General features: G+C 50.5%; 6 protein-coding genes across 6 annotated transcripts; 4 read left to right on the top strand and 2 right to left on the bottom strand.

Moving 5' to 3' along the window:
- Positions 1–2,052: 2,052 nt before the first annotated feature.
- On the top strand, positions 2,053–3,554 carry ColSpa_11879 (vegetative incompatibility protein HET-E-1; the record flags this gene model as incomplete). The annotated part of the gene is made up of 2 exons (XM_049278091.1): positions 2,053–2,503; positions 2,668–3,554. 2 exons carry the CDS (start codon positions 2,053–2,055, stop codon positions 3,552–3,554), a joined length of 1,338 nt encoding a protein of 445 aa, XP_049134048.1.
- A 2,629-nt stretch (positions 3,555–6,183) lies between these two features.
- ColSpa_11878 (uncharacterized protein) lies at positions 6,184–6,942 on the top strand (the record flags this gene model as incomplete). Its single annotated transcript, XM_049278090.1, has 2 exons — positions 6,184–6,205; positions 6,299–6,942. 2 exons carry the CDS (start codon positions 6,184–6,186, stop codon positions 6,940–6,942), a joined length of 666 nt encoding a protein of 221 aa, XP_049134047.1.
- Positions 6,943–12,444: 5,502 nt separating this feature from the next.
- On the bottom strand, positions 12,445–12,624 carry ColSpa_11877 (uncharacterized protein; the record flags this gene model as incomplete). Its single annotated transcript, XM_049278089.1, has 1 exon — positions 12,445–12,624. The coding sequence occupies one exon, from the start codon at positions 12,622–12,624 to the stop codon at positions 12,445–12,447; it is 180 nt and encodes a 59-aa protein (XP_049134046.1).
- A 1,606-nt stretch (positions 12,625–14,230) lies between these two features.
- ColSpa_11876 (uncharacterized protein) lies at positions 14,231–14,725 on the top strand (the record flags this gene model as incomplete). Its single annotated transcript, XM_049278088.1, has 1 exon — positions 14,231–14,725. One exon carries the CDS (start codon positions 14,231–14,233, stop codon positions 14,723–14,725), a length of 495 nt encoding a protein of 164 aa, XP_049134045.1.
- A 2,483-nt stretch (positions 14,726–17,208) lies between these two features.
- On the bottom strand, positions 17,209–17,430 carry ColSpa_11875 (uncharacterized protein; the record flags this gene model as incomplete). The annotated part of the gene is made up of 1 exon (XM_049278087.1): positions 17,209–17,430. The coding sequence occupies one exon, from the start codon at positions 17,428–17,430 to the stop codon at positions 17,209–17,211; it is 222 nt and encodes a 73-aa protein (XP_049134044.1).
- A 3,394-nt stretch (positions 17,431–20,824) lies between these two features.
- Positions 20,825–21,781, top strand: ColSpa_11874 (putative E3 ubiquitin-protein ligase mug30; the record flags this gene model as incomplete). Its single annotated transcript, XM_049278086.1, is given in 2 exon segments — positions 20,825–21,623; positions 21,642–21,781. The coding sequence occupies 2 exon segments, from the start codon at positions 20,825–20,827 to the stop codon at positions 21,779–21,781; spliced, it is 939 nt and encodes a 312-aa protein (XP_049134043.1).
- Positions 21,782–23,672: the final 1,891 nt, after the last annotated feature.

Below are 23,672 nucleotides of genomic sequence, written 5' to 3'. Positions count from 1 at the left end.
TACAACAACCACCTTTTCTACCGATCGTCAATATGGTACGCCCAACAGGCAGTACGACTAAGCACCTTACTGAGGCCGACCGGCAGCGAATACGTACCCTTTATAACGATGCGAAGTTATCGCAGCCAGATATCGCCAATCTTACTGGTTATACGAAGCATCAAGTGCGTACAGCTATACGGGCTGAATCGGCTGCCGTTGCTGCCCGCTCCGGCCGGCCTCGGGTTATGACTGCCCAACAAGAACAAGAGCTTGTTGAGTATGTTACCTCATCAAAGGAGGGCCGCCGGGCCTCGTTTCTCCGGCTCTCTCTACTGCTTTTCTCGTCCCTATTTGGCGCTTACGCTATTCGAGCAGCTCTCCGACGCCTCGGCTTCAGCAGGCGCGCCGCCCGGCGGAAACCCCCTATCTCAGAAACCAACCGGCAAAAGCGCCTCGCTTGGGCTCACGAGCATCTTCATTGGACCGTCGACGACTGGAGGAAAGTTCTCTGGACGGACGAGACATGGATCACGGGCGGCCATCACAGGAAGCTCTATGTTACCCGGCGCCGGGGCGAAGAATGGGATCCAACGTGTATTATCGAGAGGCATCAACGCAAGCGGGGTTGGATGTTTTGGGGATGTTTCTCCGGGGATCGGAAAGGACCTGGCATCTTCTGGGAGAAGGATTGGGGCACTATAAAGGCTGATTCGTACCAGAATCGCCTTATCCCTGTCATCGGCGGCTGGATTGACTTATGCAAGGGTTATCATCGCGATAACCTCATTCTTATGCAAGATGGCGCTCCTGCACATGCTGCCTCGTCGACAACACAGGACCTTCATGAACGAGGCGTCCATGTTATTTATTGGCCACCTTTTTCTCCTGACCTTAACCCTATTGAAAGCTGCTGGAACTGGATAAAGGACTATATACAAGAGCAGGCCGGCGTTAACGAGAACCCATCATACGATCTACTTCGCCGATGGGTTAAAGAGGCCTGGGATGCGCTGCCAGAGGACTTCTTATATGACCTCCTGGCAACAATGCCTAAGCGTTGCCAGGCAGTGATTGATGCCAACGGTATGCATATCAAGTACTGATTTATCTATAGAAATCAATTGATTTAGATGATATCTGCTTATGTCAGCCATTTTACCCCCTTGTCTGTGGACCGATACCAGACCGCAGGGTTAAACTTACCCATACCACCATAGTAAAGGGGTCTTGTACATTGCTCCCCTTGTTGGATTATGAATATGACCCTGGTCTTAAAATAAGCCCATGTCTAAGATCCACTTCCATCTGCGTCATCTTTGATTATTCCTTCCAACGATTGCGATTTCCCGTGAAGGTTAGTAGCAGGCCCTCTTGGAGCACTTCCTCCAAGTGTTCAGGTCCTTATCTTCGGCGGCTGAAGCGAGTCCTGCTGTTGGTGGCACGAGGGTGCGTGAGGGGTCAATCGGTAGTTGGTGTTGGTGATGTGATGTTGTGTTATTCTTGTCCTGCGTTTGGTTGACCTGCATATCGAGTCGTCCTGTTGCCACAACAGGCGAGCTTTGGCGATGCCTGGCTTAATTTTGTCACAGAGGACGGCAGTGATTGCCGATCGCAGCAATTGGTCTGCGCAGCACCCATTAGGAACCATAATGTCGATCGTTGACAGTGAGTAGATTCGCCGGTGGTGACAGTCCACCTTACTCCAGAAGTTAACAACGAATGGTCATCCAAGACATAACTATGCCCGCTTCCTCTTGAGGGTCGCAGTCAATGCAGTCAATATCGCGCACTTTTTCCGATGGCGATGAGCTTAGAACTGGGATGTCAGTGGATGTGCACGGAAGTACCTCACTGTACACTTTGGGTCTTTTGACATTGCCCTACAAACCCCTGGCTAATTAGCCCCGCTTCGCAAGTGATATTGTCAGCATGCACCTCGAACCGCCTTGCGAGGCGCCCCGCCGCTGCCTACGAACAGCGCTTCCGACCGCCTACTAAAGGAAGAAAGGCCGCTGAGGGGAACACGGTAATCGACCCTTCGCCAACAACTCGTTACAGCAGCACTCAACGATGGAGCCTGCTGGTTTCGCTGTTGGCGTCGTCAAGCTCGCTGGTCTCTTCAGTTCCTGTCTAGAGGCCATTGACAAGGTGCAATCGCACCGTTCAGCCCGGGCTGATGCAGACGTGCAATATACCATTTTCAATGCCGCCAGAGCCCGTTTCGAGCAGTGGGGACGAGGCGTAGGGATCGATCAAGGGAGACTGCTGGACGATCATCACGCCGCGCTGGACAACGGAGGCATATCGACAGCTGTGTGCGGCCTTTTGCGCTTCATCATGAAATTCATGTGCGACGAGGCATGGGCTTTCTGGGGCAAGGAGGAACTCACAGAGAAGATCAATCTGTTCGAGAACATAGTACAGGAATTGCATAACCTTGTGCCGCCACGAACTGCACAGGGTGCGCGGCAGATACACAACCCGGACCTTGGGCTGACAGACACTCACACGGATGTGTTAGGTAAGATTTCCAAGTATTATTGAGGCTCTTCTCTAACTGGGACAAGGGACTTTCTCAAGCAACGGGTTATCTGCCGAGGTGCTGCAGATTCTGGTACGAATCAAAGGAGTAGTCAGAGGTAAGGCCGCGCTTGTATTTTCGAGGCCAGGACTAACGCTACCAAGCTGAGACACGACGAGAAATTCACTCGTGGCTTGTTCAACGCCTCCCGAACGACCGCTACCACGACTCCCTTCAACGGAGACTGGTGGGTACCGGCGACTGGTTTTTCTCGCGACCAGCGTTCACACGATGGCTCTCCCCAGAGCCAGATACAAACGCGAAGCTGCTGTGGATCAACGGGCCGCCGGGATTCGGGAAAACGATCCTCTGCGCCCGCATCGTCGAGCACCTGTCTTCCACACCCCAAACGCCCGTCGCCCACTACTTCTTCTCCTTTGATCTCGAGACCCGTGATGACCCTTTTTCGATCATACGAGCATGGATCTCTCAGATTGTGTCTCGCCATGATGATGCGTTCGAATACGTCCGTCAAAGGTGGGAAGCGGACTCCGATCCCGTTCTGACGCATGCCACTACCCTGGCGATCTTCAAGCGACTCTTCCACATTGTTCCTGACTGCATCTGCGTGGCTGATGGACTGGAGGAGTGTGTCTCTTCGGACAAAGGAAACACCTCGCTCACGGCGTTCTTTCGATCTGTTGCAGATGCCATTTCTGGAACAAACACTAGGATCCTTCTAGTAAGCCGCGACGAACAAAAGATCCGATCTGCTGTCACAGACAACGCCCTCGACATCATCACTGAGTACAAGATATCTTCTGACGACGTGCGGCCAGACACGACTGCTGTTGCACAGGAGATCGTCGACAGGAAGCTACCTAACAAAGGCTATGATGTGCGGTCAACTCTCTCCGAAGCAATGGCCATTCGATGTGAAGGCCGGTTCCTCTGGCTTATGATGCAAGAGCCCACTCTAAGAAAAGGCATGAACACCAAACAACTGCAACAGACCATCAGTCACAGCCCGGCCGGACTCAATCATCCCTAATCTCGCCTGGACCAAAAACACGCAATATGGAGAGCTGGAAGAAGCCCGTGCCTTTGCCCTCCTGCGTTTGGCAGCATTCGCACTCCGGCCGCTTACTGTCTGCGAGATTACCGACGCTGCCCTCATCGACGATTCTGAAGACCTGCCGTTGGAGGATCTCCACGACGTCCCTAGATGTCGACTACATCGAAACCGAGATTGATGGTCTTTGCAGCCCTCTCTTGATGCTTCGAGCGAGTCGCCAGGCTCAGCCGTAGGGCATCAAACAGTGTGTTCAGCGCACTTTGCTGTCCGGGAATATCCTCTTCCCAACCTTCCCCCGCCAACCTGGTTAGGGCAAAACCAACGCCTGCAAGTCTCCTACGAGATATAACAGAACACATCTATTGAAGGCATGACTTCGTTATATCAGCTCACGAAGAACTTGGTACGGCAACCCCCTCAATTCATAATCCTCCATTGGTACAGTACTGTACACACACACACACACACACACACAATTCATTACGCCCGGCGCCGAAGCCGAAAGGACACCTAAACTGGTTACATATACATTGCTGAGCTTGTGTCCTTGTCTCCTCGAAGCCCATAAGTGATGTCTCCATTTCCTCCTTACTCCTCCATGTCTGCCGTCTCGCTTCGGATTCCCGTGGTTTGGTTGTATTTTTGGCATGCCATCTTGAAGCCTGCTATGTGTTCCTTGTACTTGAGTCGAAGACTTGCCGACTATGGATCGGCCAACTCAACTTCCAACCGACGTTTACCCTGAAGGGTCGGATGCAACATGGCCGATATGCAAAGTACTGGCTTATCACATGAACGGTTGATTAAGACCGTAGGCCAGGGAGGTGTGTCACAGGTACAGACCGCCCAGAGCTGGACAGCATGGGCCGCTTCCCGATTATGTCCCGTTCGTGTTATCTCCGTCCTGTTCTCCAGCGCACCCCCATTCATGGTTGGCCGGCATCCCGACTTGATGCCGGAAGTTTGCTCCACCTCCACTGTGATGTGGGGGAAGATGCAGCCATCCGCTATCACGTCCATGTTCATCTCTGTGCATGACATAGCGTGGTCTTGTCACGCACTGATGACGCCAGATTGGAACCTGAGAACATGGAAGCATGTTCTGAACCCAACCCGAGGGATTTAAACACTACAGCTGCGCGCTCTTGTTCCAGACATGATTCCTAGTTCTATGTTTCCAAGATAACGCAATGGCCTAAATGCAGCCGTATGAGACTGCATATCCCTATGGCGAGTCAGATGGGGATATTAAGCCGACTTTAGGCGCCCGCGTAGCTGCTTTCGCGAAATCCCAAGAACGAACCATTTTGGGGCGGTTACGGTGATTGTCAGCACCAGTTACATACCTGGAAAGTCCACATCGAGGCAGCAATCCCCTTTCGGATGCACCTGCAGTATACTGCTCGTGGGAGGGAGCACCTTCGGTTTTTCTCACTAATTTGGTCCCTAATGGAGCGTTGACTTATGTATGTAACACGGAAGACCGGAAACCGTTAAAATCCAGGACTGAGTTGTCCAAAACAAAAAAAAAACAAAAAAAAAAAAGCCTTTCCTTTTGGCCCACCGAGTTGGCTGGTTGCGGGTATATGTTTCATAGAGGTTTCGGTACCACTTACATGCAATAACCATCCTGCATAGCAAGAGGCAGCGACAGAAAGAACATTTTCACCTTTGCGAAGAAGGTATTAAAGTTACTGGCACCTGGAGTATTCGCATTCGTTGTCGAGAAGAAATCTTTAGTCCTAGATTTTGCGGCGCTACATGCATTCTTGAGCGTCTTGATAGTCTCAATTACGATAGACAGCTCCGAAAGTTTCTCCCAAAGCTGCATTGGCTGGACGTCAGTCGGCCCCCCTCAATACATAGAGAGCAAATTGGACTTGGGCGAAAAAAAAAATACCTTCTTTGAATAGGGAGCAAAGAATTTCCTTGCCTTCTTTATAGCGGCGGAAGCGACACGAATTCCTGCCCGAGCAACACTGCATACTGAGGGGAAGGAACCCATCGTCAGCCGCGGCCTTAATGATAGGATTTGGGGTGTTCGGCTGGAACCGACAAGGAGAATTGTCTACTCATCAGAGCAGAAAGCTTAGTTCCAGGGAGAGTGAAGAGTTAAAAATGAGGAAAGCTGAGCAGACTTGAGGTGGGGGGGGAGGATATGCAACATTTCGAAGGGTCTACCCTGCTGATATTCGCAGAAAACACCACTTTCAGATACCTGACCGTAACACTGCTCACTCGTCACGTCCAAGGAAGGCCTGCTAGTCCATCGACCAAGTGAAGGACAGCTTATATCAATTGAATCACGGGCTGCGCCACGACCTGGTTGTAGCATGACTCCCACCGTGAATACGGGCGAAATGTACGCCCGATAGCCCTGATCCCTGGATAACTTCGGCCCACACTCCATTGCCAACCCGAACCGCAGTTTTGGTGGGTTTGTGCACTCGCCATTAACTGCTGCGCTACCTCTCTCGCCCTTCTTGATAACTTGGCGGAAATATTTATTACCACGTTCCCCCTATTGATTCACGCTCAACCTCTGAGATTTTTCCTCACCCTCCCTCCCACCACGTTCACGACAGTTTCAGCTTTTACCTTCGCCATGGCCCCCGACCTCAACGATGGTAAGAGGCCAACCACTCAAGGTTTATGTATAACGGAAGAGATAGCGACCGCCGCTGTCGCTCTTTGTGAGCTCCTGCATCATCCTGACTCAGACCAAGACTTGCCTCAGGTCGACGAGACCGCCGATGGACTGCCTAACGACGTCAATACCGTCTATGGCGCTCATTGTCCAATGCCTGTTCCAGCTCATGGACCCAACCCCACTGCTCCAAGCAATGCCATACACCAGGAGAAGACGAAGACACACAAGAAGCCACCAAAAACGTGCAAGATGGTAGAGGCTTCTGGTCTGGATCCTGATGGCAATGAACTCACAGACACTGAAGACTATATCGATCTTCCAAGTCTCAGTCATAGTTGGCAGTTGAACCAGATCAAATGCTGTGCGCAAACTGTTGGCACTAGTTTGAGACAGTCCTGGCGTTGGGTTCCCGATATTGGCAGCCCGCACTTCAAGCATCAATTGCTCGCCGGAGCAGACAAGAGCCCTACCGGAATCATCTATGATCCGAACAACTTTCAAGTGGATTTGGCGCACATCGAGAGTATATGGTGGGCCGAGGAAACACTCAAGGTTGACATCGTTTTCCAGGACAGTGGCGAGCCGAGAGAAGACCTCTTGCTAGAGTTCAGGTGCAAAAACAACAGGGACCTGTTTCTGGGCTTTTGCCGTGCCCAGGCCATCTATCTGTACCGCACTGATGCGTGGGTCTCCTGTCCCTGCACAGATACGTAACGGCGATTCTGACAAGTCATCTTAGGGACATAATTGAGTCTGGTTGGGAGGTATATGAGTCCCGGGAGTTTATAAGGGCTACGGGAGTCTGGGGTGCGCCAGCGTGAGATTGAGCCAGGAGTTGGGGATGACGGTGGCGCACATGAGACTTCACACGAGCCATCACTGACAGAAACAAGAACCATTTCGGGTTCACTACAAATCTATAAAAGAAGACGTAATTACGAGACAACACGAACTGAAAGGAGATGCGATTAGGTTGCGGAGCGCGTAGAGGCTCTGCCAGCTGGGAGGCCTCGAGGTCAGCCCAGGGTACCTCATGGCAATACATATTCGACCCATCAAAACGCAGTCGCCAAATGGGCGATCTGGTGGTTTGGGTGATTGCTAAGAGGTTTCACTATTGCCCTCGAAATACCATAACCGCTAGGTACTGAGAGGTTCTTGATGGCTCTCCATGCCTATCTAGGGAAATAGGATGGCGGACTATACCAGATAGTCATCTTACTAGAATGCGTTTGCCCATTGACCATTGCTACGCAGAATTTGTGTCTGTTCATGTCATGCTTCTAAACGCGGGCGTCAGCCAGGCTGACGTGGAACGTCGTAGCAGGTGGACCTGTGATATGAACCCAGAAGCACAGATGCCACTGGACCAAAATGTCTAGTTGCTTACTGATTGGACAATGACAGTGGTCCCACCAACGTCCTCGGTGCTATTAACAGATGCAGGAGGCCAGGTAGTTTATACTATTCGCAGCGGATTGAGTCAGTCTCCTCCATTCGGAAGGGTTATAGACTTTAGAGCTTGTGTTCTTCCATCCATGTCGATTGCGTCTAATTGGGGCGCTAAGCGGACTTACTATGCACGAGGTTCTGTTACACCTCGCCACAATTTACCTTGGTGAAGGCTATTGTGACGCAGCCCAATAAAGAAAGCGACAGATCAGCTTGAGGATTTCTTTTATGAGGCAAACGATAAGCCGCGGCGACTCCCGAAGTGACAACGACGTTGTGGAATCTCTGCTTTTCAGCGATGTGTGGAAGCAGTGAGCTTACAATGTTTGGAACACTGTTGAAAGTTTAGGTTCTCTCGTTAGCACAGTGGCTAACTCCCAATAACCAGCGGCCTCTCTCGTTGTGCACCGCGTTGTGACAAGACTGACGTCATGCGGAATCGCCGTGGCTGGTAGAAAGCAACCTTTAGAGACTCTTAACCCCTCGCGAATCGCGCTTGTCAATGTCGTCATGGGATGCGACTGGTTGGTCTTTCCTTCAGGGTTGCGAGTAACAGGGCGTCATGATCCGATAACGATTGCTATCCTATGGATCGTAAACAACTGGCTGCAAATTTGACTGAGATCATTCGCACTTTGGCAGAATGGCGTCTTGTCGCACCCGATAGAATTATACGCAGTAATACAACATCATTGGCCTGCTGAAGATAATGCTGACAGAATACAGGTAGTCTAGTTTTTGCACCCACAATATTGTGCCCAGATCTACAAACCCCCTTTCCTGCGATTAACTCCATTTTTCCTCCCAATTTCAACAAGAGTCCTGCTTAGCACTGAAAGTGTGCAGGGCGATCATGACTTTGGCGGTGCGGTGCAGTGCATACACAAACAGAACAACCAGCATCCCTCACTTAGAGTTGATCAAGGCTTACCTGATCAGGGTGTAACTCTTGATCAGATCACTACCAGGCTGTTAAGTGAGGTGACTGCTCCCAAAACCTCCTGTTTCATCGCGATCAAGCTGTAAACTTGTCACAAAAGTTTCTGAGTAGTTCGGTCGAATATGAGTGGTTGATTGATCAAGTCAGGCTCGCCCGCCCACGATATATCTAGTCTTTGGTCCCGGTCAAGGCGCTTGTCTAATCGCAAAAACAGAAAAGGAAGAATCAGAGTCAGGCAACCCAGTATGGCCCTGATCATTATGACATGTCCAGCCCCATCTTGGAGGCTCGTGCTGCGAGATATTCATCGTACTTCGGCCGTAGCAAATGCATATCCTGCATCGAAGACCAGTCAACAGTATCTTCAGCTTCGTCTCGAAACTTCAATTCTTACCTGGCTAGAGGACTGGTTCAGTCGCCTCGACGAGCAAGCGAGATGACAACAACACGAGTGCCTTGAAAGCGTGTGCAAGGCCTTTGCGGACAACCACAGCGCTTTTGGGAGGTTATGAACTCCATATGGTCCATTGGGCATAACCACAAAGAACTCTAAAGGCAAGAGCTTCAAAAACTGGTCGTCGCCACATACTGACGCTCGTGATAGGCACAACTTGACCGTGGTTCCTCACGCCGACCGATCCGCCCGCTATACACCACCGCGATGCACCCGGTCACCTTCAAGGCCGCTATGCCCATGATACACAACGACAGTGTTCTCCCAGAAACGCTCTATGGCCCAAACCCTGCCCACTCGTCTTCGGGTTCTGTGGATGGATCAGGCAGCGTTTCGATAAGGAGCCTTACGTTTCTAAACGTCATAATGAAATCTTCCAAAGGATTTGTGTTGGTAGATGAACTGGGAGTGGGATCGGGCTTCGAGAAATGAGTCGGAGTCCTGGCAAACCTCGGACTCTGGAAAGTTGGGCAGCATGATGCCGGCGAGGGTCCAGATGCTTGAATGTGTTGATAGGATTTCGATCAAACATCTATGGTGTTGGGGAACACTGTTGAGTCTTCTCTCCTTTCCACTAATACCCCCAAGTGTCTGCGCCAACCACGCTCGATGGTAGGGCCCAGCACGACGATGACTGACGGGGCTCCGGGGTAAAAGCCGCCGCCGATGCTGATAGAAAAGCATCCAGCGTACTTGGAACCAGGGGAGTTTGGCGGAGAGATCAATCTTAGACAAGGGAGCAGAGAAGCCGAGGAGAACTTTAGATGAGCAGAAAAACAGAGGTAGTATCAGTCGAACTCCTTTCGTGACATAGGTCTCAGCGTCAATAACTGCGTAAATTGACGGAGCCTGATTCTAAGACTGAAATCGGGCGCCAGGATTTGGTGCCCACCGTATGACTAACTGTCAACAGTTACTCAAACGACTTCAGGCCTCAATCTTACATAGCATCCTTCACAAGCCATCACCACTCATCTGGAACACGTCTCCTTCCCTCATTCCCTGTTGGCCTTCTCGGCGCTGGCCCTCCCCCCTCCGCTCCACTACTGTCACTGCTGACTATCCGAATACCCGATGTTGGCTGTTGGGCGGTGAAATTGGCATCGGCGCTCATACTCCGCTTGGGACAGCTGGAATAATGATTCTCAGACATCTGTTGAATTGTTGCGTCTGAGTATGGACCGATCCACTGCGACGATCTGTTCGTCGACGATGCTTTCGTCGCAGTGAAAATGTGCACCCCAGCTGTCGTCACCACTTGATTGCTGTCGACATCTGCCGCAATTTTCCCAATGCTGTACGTTGTTTGTCCTGCAGCTTGGGAAGAGGCCACTTTGCAACCCTCTAGAATCTGTCTTAAACTTTCGAGGGTTGTCTGCAAGTGCGGTCTCTCGCGTTCGTTTCCAGGCGTTCCATCCGGTGGCAGAGACTCCAAGCGCTCTTGCACACGACCGATGGTTATAGAGATGTTATCTCGAATCTGCAGCAGTGCGTCGAACCGTCGTTGGCCGTCCATCGCAATCGCCGGAAATGGTTGTTGCGCTGGGGGTCTTCTTTCGTCTCCCAATGACTCAAGATAAGAAGTCGCATGGCCACAAATACGCAGGCATTTGAGCATATCGGACTTGATTCTTTCCTCATTGTATTGCAGGCCTATGGTCAGATTTTGAGTGGCATCCTTGATCTTCTCACGGAGATTTTCACAGGCTTTTTGAGTGACTTGAGAAGTACGCCTGTAATAATGGTTTAACCAAAAGCTGATCCATCCAAAGTAAAAGAAGAGTGACTGACATTTTAATTTCTCCGAGGACTACCAGGAATGTTGATTTGTATGCTGTCAGAGTGTGTATAAAATGATTGATGTTTCTCTTCATGAACTCCATTTTTTTCCAGTCTCGATTGTCATCCGTCTCCTTGGCAAACTCTTCCATAGAGCTCTCGAACTCACTGCATAGTTTGCTGCAATGAGTGACAAGATCTTCTGGAAGAGGCACCATTGACTCTTAGTCGGCAAGCTTTTGGAGATGTTCAAAGACAATGCCTAGATATTTGATCTCTTTCCATAGTTGACGTAAAGTTGGATCGCGACCCTTGAGTTGGTCAACGGTCTCGACTAGCGATGCTGTTGACGTAATGGCAGTAGTGATCTCCAAAGGACCCGACATGTTGAGAAACGGCACCCAAATTCCGTGATCGATCAGTTGTTTGGGGAGGATGCGGCAAAGAAAAAAAGAGGGAGAAGAAGAAAGAGTTGAAGACAGTATCTCAAGGCAGCGGGAGACACTAGTTCAAGTACTGGCGCCAGCCCGCTCCTTAGTACATCGAGGAAGTATGATTGGCGGGAGCTCGCCAATTCGGACAGCACCCTTGCGACCTCCCACTTTTATCGGTCTTGCAAGCAACACCCTCCTTCAGTGATTAGGGGCCTCGGAGACGCCTTCGCGCTGCGGCCGGCCACTGACTGTCGGGTTTCTTGAGCTGGCCATTGGTCAAACCTCGCCTACTGTGGCAACGGTGATCATCGCCTTCTGAACAGCCGCCGGGCACACTTTAGAACGGGAATATCCCAGCGGGGTCTATCCGAGGACAGAAACTCGGCCGACAATTCTGAGGCTACGGCGGATGAACCTCCCCGTTCCGCTAGCAGGGATCTCCTCACGGCTCCAAGTTGGTGGGGATCCCGTCACTGCTCTCCAACCTAGCCAACTAGCCCGGCGCTGGAGGGCGGCCCCCTGCGAGCCAGCCGTCCTCTGATCAAGGTGCAGCTCCAAGCGATACTCTGCGCGGGTCAGCCGTCGCATCAGGGGCGTCAGGGCCCAATCAGGACGAGGCACACGCGCTCGCCTTCTGTGCAGTGTCTGGACATCGGCGCACATCCTCATCCCGGTCCTGAGATCCGCACCATGGAAAAATATGCGTTTTGGCAGACGACTCGTCAAGGACTTCTGGGTAGGGCGAACTGACACGCCGTCTGGTTTGTTGCTGCTGCCTGCCACACAGACCTAGGCTCAGGACGGGTATCCCGCCGCACGACACAAGCCATCGCCACCCTATCCAAGTATTTGGACAGTCTTCTCAGCCCACTACCGCCGGCATGCTATCAACCAATCACAGAGCTGGACAAGCAAAGTCAGCCCCAATCGCAGTTCCCTTCCTTCTCGAACCAATGCAACACATAGGCGAAGAGGACCGCCTCCTTATCGCCGGTGTTCTTCAATACCGCCAGATGAAAACCATGTCCCCGAACGTCAGTGTGCACGACTCGCCCTACCGAGCATCTCCACTAGTGCCTCAGCTATTGGCTCGGATGCCTGCAGTTCTGTTGCTTCCGCGGGTCGTCGGCGCGTAACTAAGCGCCGGGACTTGGTGTTCACCCCGTTTCAACCCCGCCGGCGTGTCTTGTCTTGTCCTTGTGGATCTCCCACGTCTTTCCACGCTCTCGTTTCTCCTTGAGGCCCATGCACCGCTTACGGGCGTCCTTTCTTTCTTCTTCACGACAGCTAAGCGCCCAACCCTGGTCCTGCTGTTGGCACCGCAGTACCGCCGCCATCTTCGCCGGTTCCTAGAGGTACATGTCGCGAGGGTGGTCCACTTCCAAACGAAGAGCTCGCTCCACAAGCTGATGTAGCCAACTCGCGCGGTGCTCTCTAAGGGCATGTTCAGGGCCTGTCTTTTCTGGTGTGGGGCCGTCGCCGCACGGCCGAGACATACCAGTCAGTCCGTACCAGGATCCTCAAGCAGCTTTCTCCTCCACATCTTCGCCATGAAACGGAGGCCATCCTAGGAAAGACGTAGTCGTGTGGCGTCCGAAATTCGAGGGGCGGGTCACGTGGTTTCGCGAAGCAGCGGAACATGCTCCAGTCGCGCCACTTCCAACTCAATGCGACGACACAAAGCTCTCAAGTTTTTAGCCTGCTTCTACTGTCCAAAGTTTCACGTCCACCGTCTATCTCTTCGCGGCTAGAGGCAACAAAAAGTACGCACGTTCGATACCATAGTAAGCTGCCAAGTCGCGGAGGGTGGCCCAAATGGTTGGCCAACGCCTGGCAAGGCCTCCGACATGATCTTAGCTGCCGCCTCTCAAACCTCAGCTTTCCTGAGTCATACTGACTGCCTCTGCAAGGGTTGCGGCACCATGCAGCTAACAGCGATACTAGAAGTCCAATATGAGCTGATTGACTCGTACCATGTCATCAGGGCGATAGTGACGCAAGTCCCAGTAGAAAAAGTGGAAAGTCTCTTTCCAAATACAAACCACTGGCGGTGCCATTTCAACCTCGCTAGTGTTTGCCTCGTGACGTAGGAGAGCAGAGATGGAGTTAAACCATAGCCGTAAGGGCAGTGTATGTGGAAGAAGAGCCAGATTCAGTTCGATGGCATAATTTATAGGCATTGCTGGTGTCACGAGCAGGTCACAACAGTTGGCTGTGACTGGTGTTAGGGGTATCTGATGCAAGCAAGTGCGGGGAGCGATTTCGCCCCAACATCCCAACCTGGAATGTTTAGATTGACACACGTTCGTTTCGGTTGGGAAGTTTGTGAAGCAGTTCTCATACTTCAACAATTCCAGTAAGCACGGTTCAGGAAGTATGTAATGCCTAATTGTTGATACTCGTTACTAACCAGCACCACGAGATACCCGCGTCTCGGTCATGGAGCCCCTGGTCGTGAGTGAGTACTTCGAAACAGCGATAATCGATAAACCTCCACTGAAAAGGGGCTGTTTGGAGGCAAACCATTCTTCGAGCAGTCCAAATCCGCAAAGATACGCTCTCCGAAACATGCGGCCGCCAACCTTTCTGACTTCAGACAGACCGGTTTATTATCGAGACATGCCGGTCGAACTGGAGTTCGTTTCAGCGATTGGTGGCTTCTAGAGTTTAGCAGCAAGTATCTATTGCCAAGCTAACACTTTTCGAACACTTCCGGTTTCTTTTCGCCGTGGTCTGAAGACAACACTGGTTCGACAGCGTTTAACTAAAAGTTGGGTGGCCAAAAGGCTATCTACTCCGGTCTTTTTACCTTGGCATCACAAGATTTCATCGCAACAACTAATGACAACAGCCCGCCCCGGCTTGACTAATAAATGTATTCCTTATCGCCCTTCCTACGAACATCCACTTCTTAGGTTCGATCGCCGTTCTTGTGCAGTCATAATGCCCAGAAAGAAACCCGTCAAGCCCAAGGCAACAACAAGGACCTCCTTCAAGTATCCGTGTCTCCATAAAGATGTATCGAAAGCTGTGTCTGACGATCTTCCCTCAACGTGGTTCAACAACAAGGGCACCAAGGAAAGCTCCATCAATGAGTACTTGACCAAAGTGAAGGGCAGATTCGAATGCATCAATCCGAATTGTTCCAACACCGCCTGGACGAGCAAGACGGTAGCAATCGTGATCAGGGGGTATCGCAAGAATGGTTATGACGCTGTTGTATTCAACCAGCGCTGCATATCCTGCAAGGAGCTCGGCATCTTTACTCTTGATAAGCAATCCTACGTTGAACGAATCGCATACCGGCTTAAGAGGTGGGCAGGCGTAGAGACGGAGCAGCCGGTCTACGCTGGAAAAGACGGTCCCCCACACCAGGTCGATCTCTGTGAGGGTTGCAAACGGGGTTACTGTCAGAAGGGAAACCGTTTCGAGTTTTGAACTTGATTCGTTCAGGTTGAGAATGGAAAGTTCTGTGAGGTCAGATGTTGCAGAAGTACTAGAGGCTAATCCGGCCAAGCGTAGAGTGGGAAGGACGTATTCACCGCATCTCGCTGTGATGTGCTGTTCGTATTAAGACAAACCGCGGCGTATCAGTCAAAAAAGTATAAGTGCCTGTGGTTTGGTCCATTGTGATTGGTGACTCCCGCCCGAATTGAAAGGCGACCATGCTGCCAGGGTCAAAGGTTCGCTTCGAGTCTCCTCGACAGCCTTGAAGCGTATGATGTTGCAGCTCTCGCTCTCCAAGTGATTGAAGATTTGGATTGAAATATATTGAGGCGTGCGAAGCGACTCCCGCAAAGGGAACAATCGAAGATTTTGGTATCGGCATTCCAGGATTTCGATGTGGCCTCAAAACTGGCCAACATAGACCGCTCCACGTTTTGTCAACACGCCATTCGGACCACTGCGCTTGACCGCTTCGTAGACTTTTATCCGGTCTAGGGGCGCTTTCGAACGTGCACCTCTTTCAGGATGATGAAAACGCCGGCTGCAATCACGAATGAACCGAGACAGAAACGACAAGATGCGTTCTTACCCCAATCTGACACAAATGGCCGAGACGGGTCCATAGACGGGGAAGCCCCAGAGTTGAGGTTATTATACTATTTGATTGGCACAAGTGCTGGGCCGTGGTTCTGTCGCCACAGAAGTGGGTTTTAATGACGTTTCCAATATTGAACCCTTTTCAAACCGATGATTAACCTCTCTTCTGGATTCCAGACGTCAATGTCTTGCTCCTAGCCATTCTCCATGCCATCAAAGTGTGCAAGTCTTTGCATCGCCCGCTCAGATATCGGCCTAAGGACATGCTTCACCAAGAGAAAGAGGATCGCCATGTCTGAAAACACGGCGTCTAGTATGGATTTCAGAAACGCGACGCAGTCATCATCATGCTGCAGTCGTCTTGTTGCTCATCTATTGGGAAGGATTACACATTGTATTGGAGGCGGATCCCCTTGATACACAGGCGCAAATAGCAGCTGTAGTGAATCGTGTCGCAAAAGTAAACAAGCTCTAAAAACTATTCACTTGCAATGACTATCTTTATCGACATGAAACCACTGTTTGGCAATAAACCCTCCTGCTCAAGGAAGCTGCGACATCCTGTTGGTTCTTTGACCGACAGCGACAGATCCCGCATAGGCTGGGACGGTTTCGTTGAACTTTGAGCATCTGGACTCTGGTTCATTGACGGCTTGTCTGACGCTTAGCAGGCGACTGCTCTGCGAGTCGCGGCGGCGACGACGACGACGGCGACGTTGGTACGGCTCGCGCTCTCTCTCCGGCCACGGAGTCTGTGGCAACCCAAGCATCGGAGGAGCAGTGTTCAGATAAGGATACTTACTGGATTGACAGTGAACAGCAAAAGTGAGAAGCAGCCCCACCTCAATACAGAAACCAGCATACCGCACATCCAGCGAAGCAAACCTCGTCCCTGCTAAAAATCTTGGGTGTCACTAAGAGAAATCGTGTCACGAATGGGTGGAAAAATCGCTATTCGATGGACAAAAGCGCTGGGACGTCTTGGCGGCGGCTCTACTGCCACTCTTGTAACTCGGAAGTGCTCTCGATAACAACACGTCTGGTTCACCCGCAGGTGAGGCACCATCAATCAAGTATTTGTGGTATGCACTACTGGGGTGTCTACTATCCAACGTAAGGCTGAAAAGTGTGCCAGGTGCGAATAGATATGGCGATTCTCCCTGCATTGACTTGGCATGCTGTTTGCGCGCACGTTTTCAGCCAAAACCATCCCTGAAAGCTTCGTACAGCACCCTCCTCCCGGAGAGCACAGTTTCCATGTTGAAACCCGCAGCATCGCGCTAAGGATAGCTTACCTATGTCCGCTCGGTACTTCCATCTCGCATCAACCTTGTGGTTCCCTTGAACGTTTTTTTCTCGGTGTTAAACTGAGTTTGAGGTGCTGCATCACACCCCTTTGATCATGAAGCTTTAGTGTTGGAGGTGATGTTGAAGACGGTAAAGGCTAGGACTAGGGCTGTCTCAATCGCCTCTTACCATTGGGTGAGAAGGAAAGAACACAAAAGAACAGGAGTTTGACGGTCAAGGCTATAGATATGTGTCTGATTGAGATACATCTATCCATTTCAAATTCTTGCGTTTACCATCGAAAAACCAACTTCAGACCACGTAATCTAGTCGCGATGGCTCTCACTCCCCGAATGAATCCTTATGTGCGGCTGCTCTTCCGCTTATACGAGGCCCTTATTCTACTTTCGATTCTGCGGCCAGTGAACGGGTCACATCGTATCACACAGCTCAGCAACTACACCATTCAGGACGCCAGGAGGCGATTTCTCCGAAATTTGTGCTTCCTTTGCGACTACAAAAAAGGCGGCAGTAGCACCACTGCCATAGCTGTTGAGGAGCGTGAAGACTGCTACATCTTCTGGGTTTCCTCAAATGAGGGGCCTGAGACCGGTGTCACTCGTCACCTCAGTGATGTCCTTGCTCATGTACAGCGTTTTGCCAGGCACGCTGAGGATCGCATCATAATCGAAGGGACCTTGATGATCATGTGCACTGCGTTTGCTAAGTTGCGGCTCAGGCAGCTGATCAGGATTTTGCGCAATGCGGCTAAAAAGTGCCGAGTGTTTTTGGAAGGCGTTCAAGAGGAGCATTGTGGGTTCGATCCTCCAACTCTCATGCTAAGTTCCCGTAGACCACCTAACACGATCAGACAACGGCGTCATAGACTGGCTTCGAAGCTTCGAGAACGAAACTTCCTCTGATTTGTCTTTATGTCAGGCAGCATATCACGCCCGAAATGACGAAGAACTACGCCAGATCGAGCAACTTGGCCAGGAATCTGAAGACGACGCCGATGTGATGCAGACTGCCCCTGCCTTCCGCGCAGTCAAACATACAATCGGTCGTTTGGCAGCTTATTCCCGCGCTGTGTCTCAGCTTCTCGACGACGGAAGCCGTTTACGAAAACTTCTTATGGAAAATTGCGTCGTGGACAGTATCCAATGCCCAGCCAGCGCCCCGGTCCCAGAAGCTGACTCACATACGTCTTTGAGCGGTGTACTCAAACGCTTGCTCCCTGATCGAGACATTAGATATGAGCAGTATCTTGATGTTCTCACGCGCCTAGACGGTCAAGTTCGTATCGAGTCTAAGCTCCACGACAAGTTTGAACAAGGCGGCCTGAAGCCTACCGTACATGCCGAGATTCAGTTGCTGCAGCACTTCTACAGCGGAGGACGCCAGTACGTTGCTAAGGACAGATATATCGCGTGTAGCAAGCCTGCATGCATCTGCTGCGAGCTGTACTTCCGGCATCATCCCGCAAAAGTCTGCCTGCTCGACTCTCACCGAAAAGCGTACCCGAATTGGGGAGTATCAAGCCTTCTAGGAGGTACGGAGAACCCAGGTTGGACTATGCAACGCAACATAATCAATAGTGTAATAGGAGACCTGAAGACCATGGTCCTTGACCAGATTGCGGAGTTACGGATTTTGAGCCAAGATCACCATGATACACTGACCCAGGTAACGGAATCCCAGATCAGTATAGATGATGATTCAGATCCGGAATTAGAGACATTTAGAGTCATCGAAAAGGTCGACTTGGCTGGCAATCGTAAGCAAATGCCCTACGCTATCCAGGCAAAGCCATTTGTTGATTGGACTATTGCTGACCACAATAATCATAGGTCTGAGCTCAGACAATTTTGTTGGCCTACGAAGTCAGTCAATGGGTTTAGAAGACACCTCGGACGGTGAGGTGGAAACAGGAGATGGAGTTTCGCTGTTGTGAGGCTTCAAACGATTGGATTTGCTATGTAAACGAATGTATATAGTTGTTCTTATCCATCGTTTGTTTTTATTGTTCTCGATCCGCCCATTCCGACTTTGTTGACTACAGAGAATACGAGAAGTACTATCTCAAATTCAAAAAGACAGTGAAAAGATTGTCAGTCTCTTTTTGTCCTTTTCTTTCTTTTTCTTTTCTTTTTCTTGGTTTTCTTGTCTTGTAAAATTCATATCCCGTGCTAATCTTCTTCGAACGTGCCGGTTGAGGTTATACATTCTTGTGAAGGATATTCCGCATCTGCACACGAACCGAGGTTGTCTGAAATGCGTCCAGTAATGCTTTCTCATGTCCCTTTGGCATGCTGATCTAGTGGGACATACAGGACACAAAACGGGCTTATAGTGGGTTCTAAGATGTTTTCTGTTTACAAGTTCAGTACACCTTAGTTATCCCATGATAGACTATACGCAGTTCAACTTACCTCTGGTGGCTCCAGGTCGAAAATCTCCTTGTGCAACCAGGCCACGTACAATTTTGGATTCCATTTTGACATTTTTCGGCGTCACGTGGAGGTAATTCCTCTTCTTCAAAAGTTATCCGAATGTTTCACCGGCTTCATTTCGTCCTAAAAGAAGAAGCGCAAGTGGTGCGTCTGGGCTTCTCATTCCAACGAAAGAGTGTTCTGCCGTGCCTCTGACGTTACCCCCTCCTGGCTCGTTCATACCTGGCCCAACGGGCGGGTTCTGGGTGAGTCCCGAGTGCTCACTCTAAAGAGTATCCGAAGCATCGGTAAACCCAGAGCTTTCCCATAGAACAGAAAAACTGTCCATGGCTAGTCTCGTCGTTCCATCTGCAAACATGTCTGTATTGGAGCTCATAGGCGAGGCGGTTTTGGAAAAGACTGTAGGTGCGTGTTTTCCGCTGACTGTCTGACTTAAAACCTGTAGCTAAGACGTTTCCTCCTTTCTACCGAGTGCGTGCGGGTCATGCGGTACTATAAAGGATTAACCAGAGTCTTTTGCGGTAAAGGTTTCATACAGTTTTGGTCCATCACCTGAAGAATCTCGCAATGTGAATCTCTTCGATTCCTCTATCCTACGCATAGGCTCTTTAACGCCGAGATGACGTGGCTTAGCTCTTCTATTGGTTATTCCTTTGAACTCTAAGTCCCGAGTGGAAGGTTGGAAGTTGAGTTCAGTAGCGGGGTCATTGTTTATCTAATGTTTTTTGAGGTTGTGAAACTTTAATATCAGGCGGGAGGCCGTTCTTCATCATATGCGGGCGTGATGCCAATCGGGCCAGTATCCATCCCAAAATGATTGAAAACTGCCTATCCTACTCCGAAGACCACATCTAGCCCTCCGCGATAGAAGAGTTAAAATCTGAAGCAATTACGCGCAATTGAAGCACGACCATGTTATCAACTGTCAAAGAACTCAAAATTATAAAGTTCTGGGAATTAAGAGAAGCTTTGTATCATTCCATACCGGCACAAAGTGTGCCCTCAGCTCATTATACCCCCAACCTTTGCATAAGAGCAGGGCCATAAATAAGCTCCTGAACCAACCAACTCTAGCCCCAACCCTTACCCAGAGTAAACAATCTTTGTTTGCAGCACACTGCATGGTGTGACAGGACAGACGATGAAGCCTTAAGTTATCTCTGTACGGATCTTAGGCAGGAGGCCATCATCGCACGATATATTAGGTTTGACATCAGACAAAGGCAAGCAGTTCAGCAAGAGAGTGATTACATATCAGACTTGAAGTGATTGTACTTGAGGTCAGAGACCAGTACCGCAGTTATCCAACAATTGTTATCTCCCGATAATTCTCACTCCACTTTGGACTTCCTATAAACCTGACTCAATCTGGCCGAACGAGGAGCTTGCTATTGCCACCACATAGAGATTACCTCTGTTTCGTCACCCCATTCAAGCATGCATACACACTTCGCACTCAGTTTTAACTGGAACCACAAACAACTCGTTATTTATCTCGCAAACTTTTAGGTCTCACATTATATACCTCTTTGAATCTTCTCACCACTCAGAAATGGTGTGTTACGATGCCAACAACGAAACGTCCTGTCTTTTAATCCAACTGCAGCTCAAGAACCTGGACAGGAGGAAAAGAGCCAGCAAGGGAAAAAATAGGCAAGACGAAATTTCCGACGAAGGCCTTACTGCTGAGACTTACGAGTCTGAGCTAAAATCCCGTGTCCTCCTTGTCTCGGACACATGCATGTGTAAAAGCATGGCAAAGGCCAAGGAGCTCGACGGGTGTCTTATTTCCACTCTCGTAAATCAGGAGAAGCAGGCTGCACAAGACAGAGAAGTCGCCCTTCGTCTCAGCCGTGGAGGACAGGTCGATGAGGATTCCTCTACTGATGCCGCTCAGGAAAAGGCATCTGCAGATGCAGATGAAGAGTTATTAAGCACATTCAAATCCCTCTATGTATCTACAGATGGCTATGATGATCCCTCAGACCAGACCGAGTCATCGACATGGCCGGCATCCACAGGGCAAATAACGGAAACGGCCAAAGCAGTAAAGAGAGACAAGAGGAAATGTAGCAGTTGCTTTAGTAATTATGCTTCCACCGAAGTGGCACGCTGTCCCTGCAGCCACGAGTATTGTCGACACTGCCTACAAACTTTCTTTGAAACGTCACTCACAGATGAGTTTCTGTTCCCTCCAAGGTGCTGTGGAAAACGCATTCCTGCCAAAGATAACCAGCAGTTTCTCCCCTCAAAGTTGATTGAGGAATTCCAAGCTAAAGCGCTTGAACTCTCGACGCCCAACCGGACGTACTGCCATAAGCCAACGTGCTCGACATTCATACCGAAAGATTTCATTAAAGCCGATATCGCGTTTTGTCAACGATGTATGAACAGTACCTGTGTCATGTGCAAGGGCGCCGAGCATAAGGACCAAGACTGTGCCCAGGACATCTTGACTCAGGACCTACTCCAGATTGCCGCGGCAAACGGCTGGCAGCGATGCTTCTCTTGCCGAAGAATCGTAGAGCTAGAGCACGGATGCAATCACATAAGTAAGTCACATCACCCAGCATCTCTTGGTACACAAGGTAAGCTTACATTACTACATAGCCTGCCGGTGCAGAGCGCAGTTCTGCTACTTATGTGGCGACCGATGGAAGACTTGCGCCTGCCCGCAGTGGAACGAGGAGCGACTCTACGCTTGCGCTAATCCCACTATGAATCGAGATGCCAACACTCCTGTTATGAATCACGAGGGGAGGGTTCGAAGGGCAGGAAGAGAGGCGCACAGGCTGATCATCGACAGCCAGAACACGCACAATATACCGAGAAGCCACAGTGGCCCCTCGCACTGTAGAGAGTGCCACGACACGATGCCTCTATACATTAACGAATGCCCTAGATGCCATATTCGGTCTTGTCAGCGTCGTCAGTTCAATCAACTTTGGGCTACTCCGGTGGTTTTTGGTGTATCTGTGCTTTGAACATTTGATAGTCATGTCGACGAAAGGCCAGTCGGATACGCATGTTCCAAGAAGATGTACATGACACGCAACGCAATGCTTCGGATCAGTAGTTAGACAAGCTGTAGTGCAGTAAACACAAAGACGTACGCTGTTGTTGTGGGCTTCGGAACTAAATCAGAATATGCTTACGTCACCTGTGGGCCTCAAAGCAAAGTTTCGGTAATAATACCGCGTGGCTTATAACACATATAAAGCTATTGTGATAGCATAGGAAGCAGGTACAATCAGTTGAGTCGCCGAACTCGACATCCTCATCGACAGGTGTTCTTTCATCTGATACGTCGGTTCATTGGCGCAGACTTGGACGGGGTGAAACCTAACTATTGCCAACCAACGTCGGACTTGCCTTTCTGGTGGTAGTACATAACAAGATCATAAGTAAGCGAGCCTAGTTTTCTAAGCAGTACTTTAACTTGTTCCCGGATTTGGCCTGTTGTGGCTGAAGAGTTCGTAGGCAGCCTAGAGAAAGCTAGGAACAAGAGCCAGCTGGTAGAAATATCATAGGGCAGGTCCTGAAATATACTGTCAGGTTGAATATCGTCGAGCACTACGGCGGTTTCTTAGATCCTGATGCAGTTGCGCATAATCGCTGCTGCAATGTAACTCTAGCTTCGTGGCGGGGCGGATGGTATGCTGGCAAACATTCGAGTTATAAACGCTTGGCTAGTATCCTAGTGGGTGTGAATCAGTGACGTTCCGCGGCGAAGGCCGCGCCTTGTGCGGGGCCACATGCGAGGCCGCAAGAATAACCAGGCGGTGAGGAACCAGTGCGTCCTGCCCAGATGAGCTGTGGCAGATCAGCTGGCTCGAGGAGACGAGCCCGCAGTGCAGCTTGGCCTGCGACGTCACCCTTCTAGCCGCTGTCCAAAACAATTGATCATCCAAGTTGCCTGGATAGGGACACGGACGAGCACAGCGATAAGCTGTATTCTTTTTTAGGGCGGGGTCATCACCAAAGTGGGTACATGCCGGAACACGTGCGGGGGAGCAAAGTCGAAGGAGCGGTTTGTTGGCAGGTCTCCGTCCGAAGCAGTTGGTCCGCTTCGAGAACTGGGGTATTGCCGTGGGCTTCAACGATGGAAACCATGCAACCAACATCACCTGGCCCTTGAAAAAGAGGAGATTCGCAGGGCAACCGTCGATATCTTCCATCTCGTTAAAGACATCTTCAGTACCGCGGACACGCGCATGTAACGGTCGCTCCGCTCCACGCCGGGAGACACGGGCTCAGGCTCAGAGCATCTACTCACGCTTCTGGGAATGCTAGGCGAATTGAGGGGCGCAAAAGTGGTCTGGGCTACGGAAGTCAGATTCAAACGCACAAAGTAGGTATAACTATTGAAAAACCAAGTGAATATCGCCTTGTACGACTTAGTACCGTCAAACCCTGCGCAGGTTACGTGGGTGTTACTCCCTATGGTCACGTGAGTCAACACGCTCGGACCAGGGGCAGGTATTGAGATGGATCTTGAGGATGTCACGTCCATCATTATTACTGAGCAGACAGAATCGTATCAACTACATTCCCAGCTTGAAGATACGGGGAGCCTTTGCCACTTGGTCCGAAACGTCTCT

The sequence above is a fragment of the Colletotrichum spaethianum genome (genome assembly GCF_022836535.1).
Source record: "Colletotrichum spaethianum MAFF 239500 DNA, contig52, whole genome shotgun sequence".
Classification (NCBI taxonomy): domain Eukaryota; kingdom Fungi; phylum Ascomycota; class Sordariomycetes; order Glomerellales; family Glomerellaceae; genus Colletotrichum; species Colletotrichum spaethianum.
Note: the sequence above shows the minus strand (reverse complement) of the source record. Positions and strands in the feature narration are given on the sequence as shown.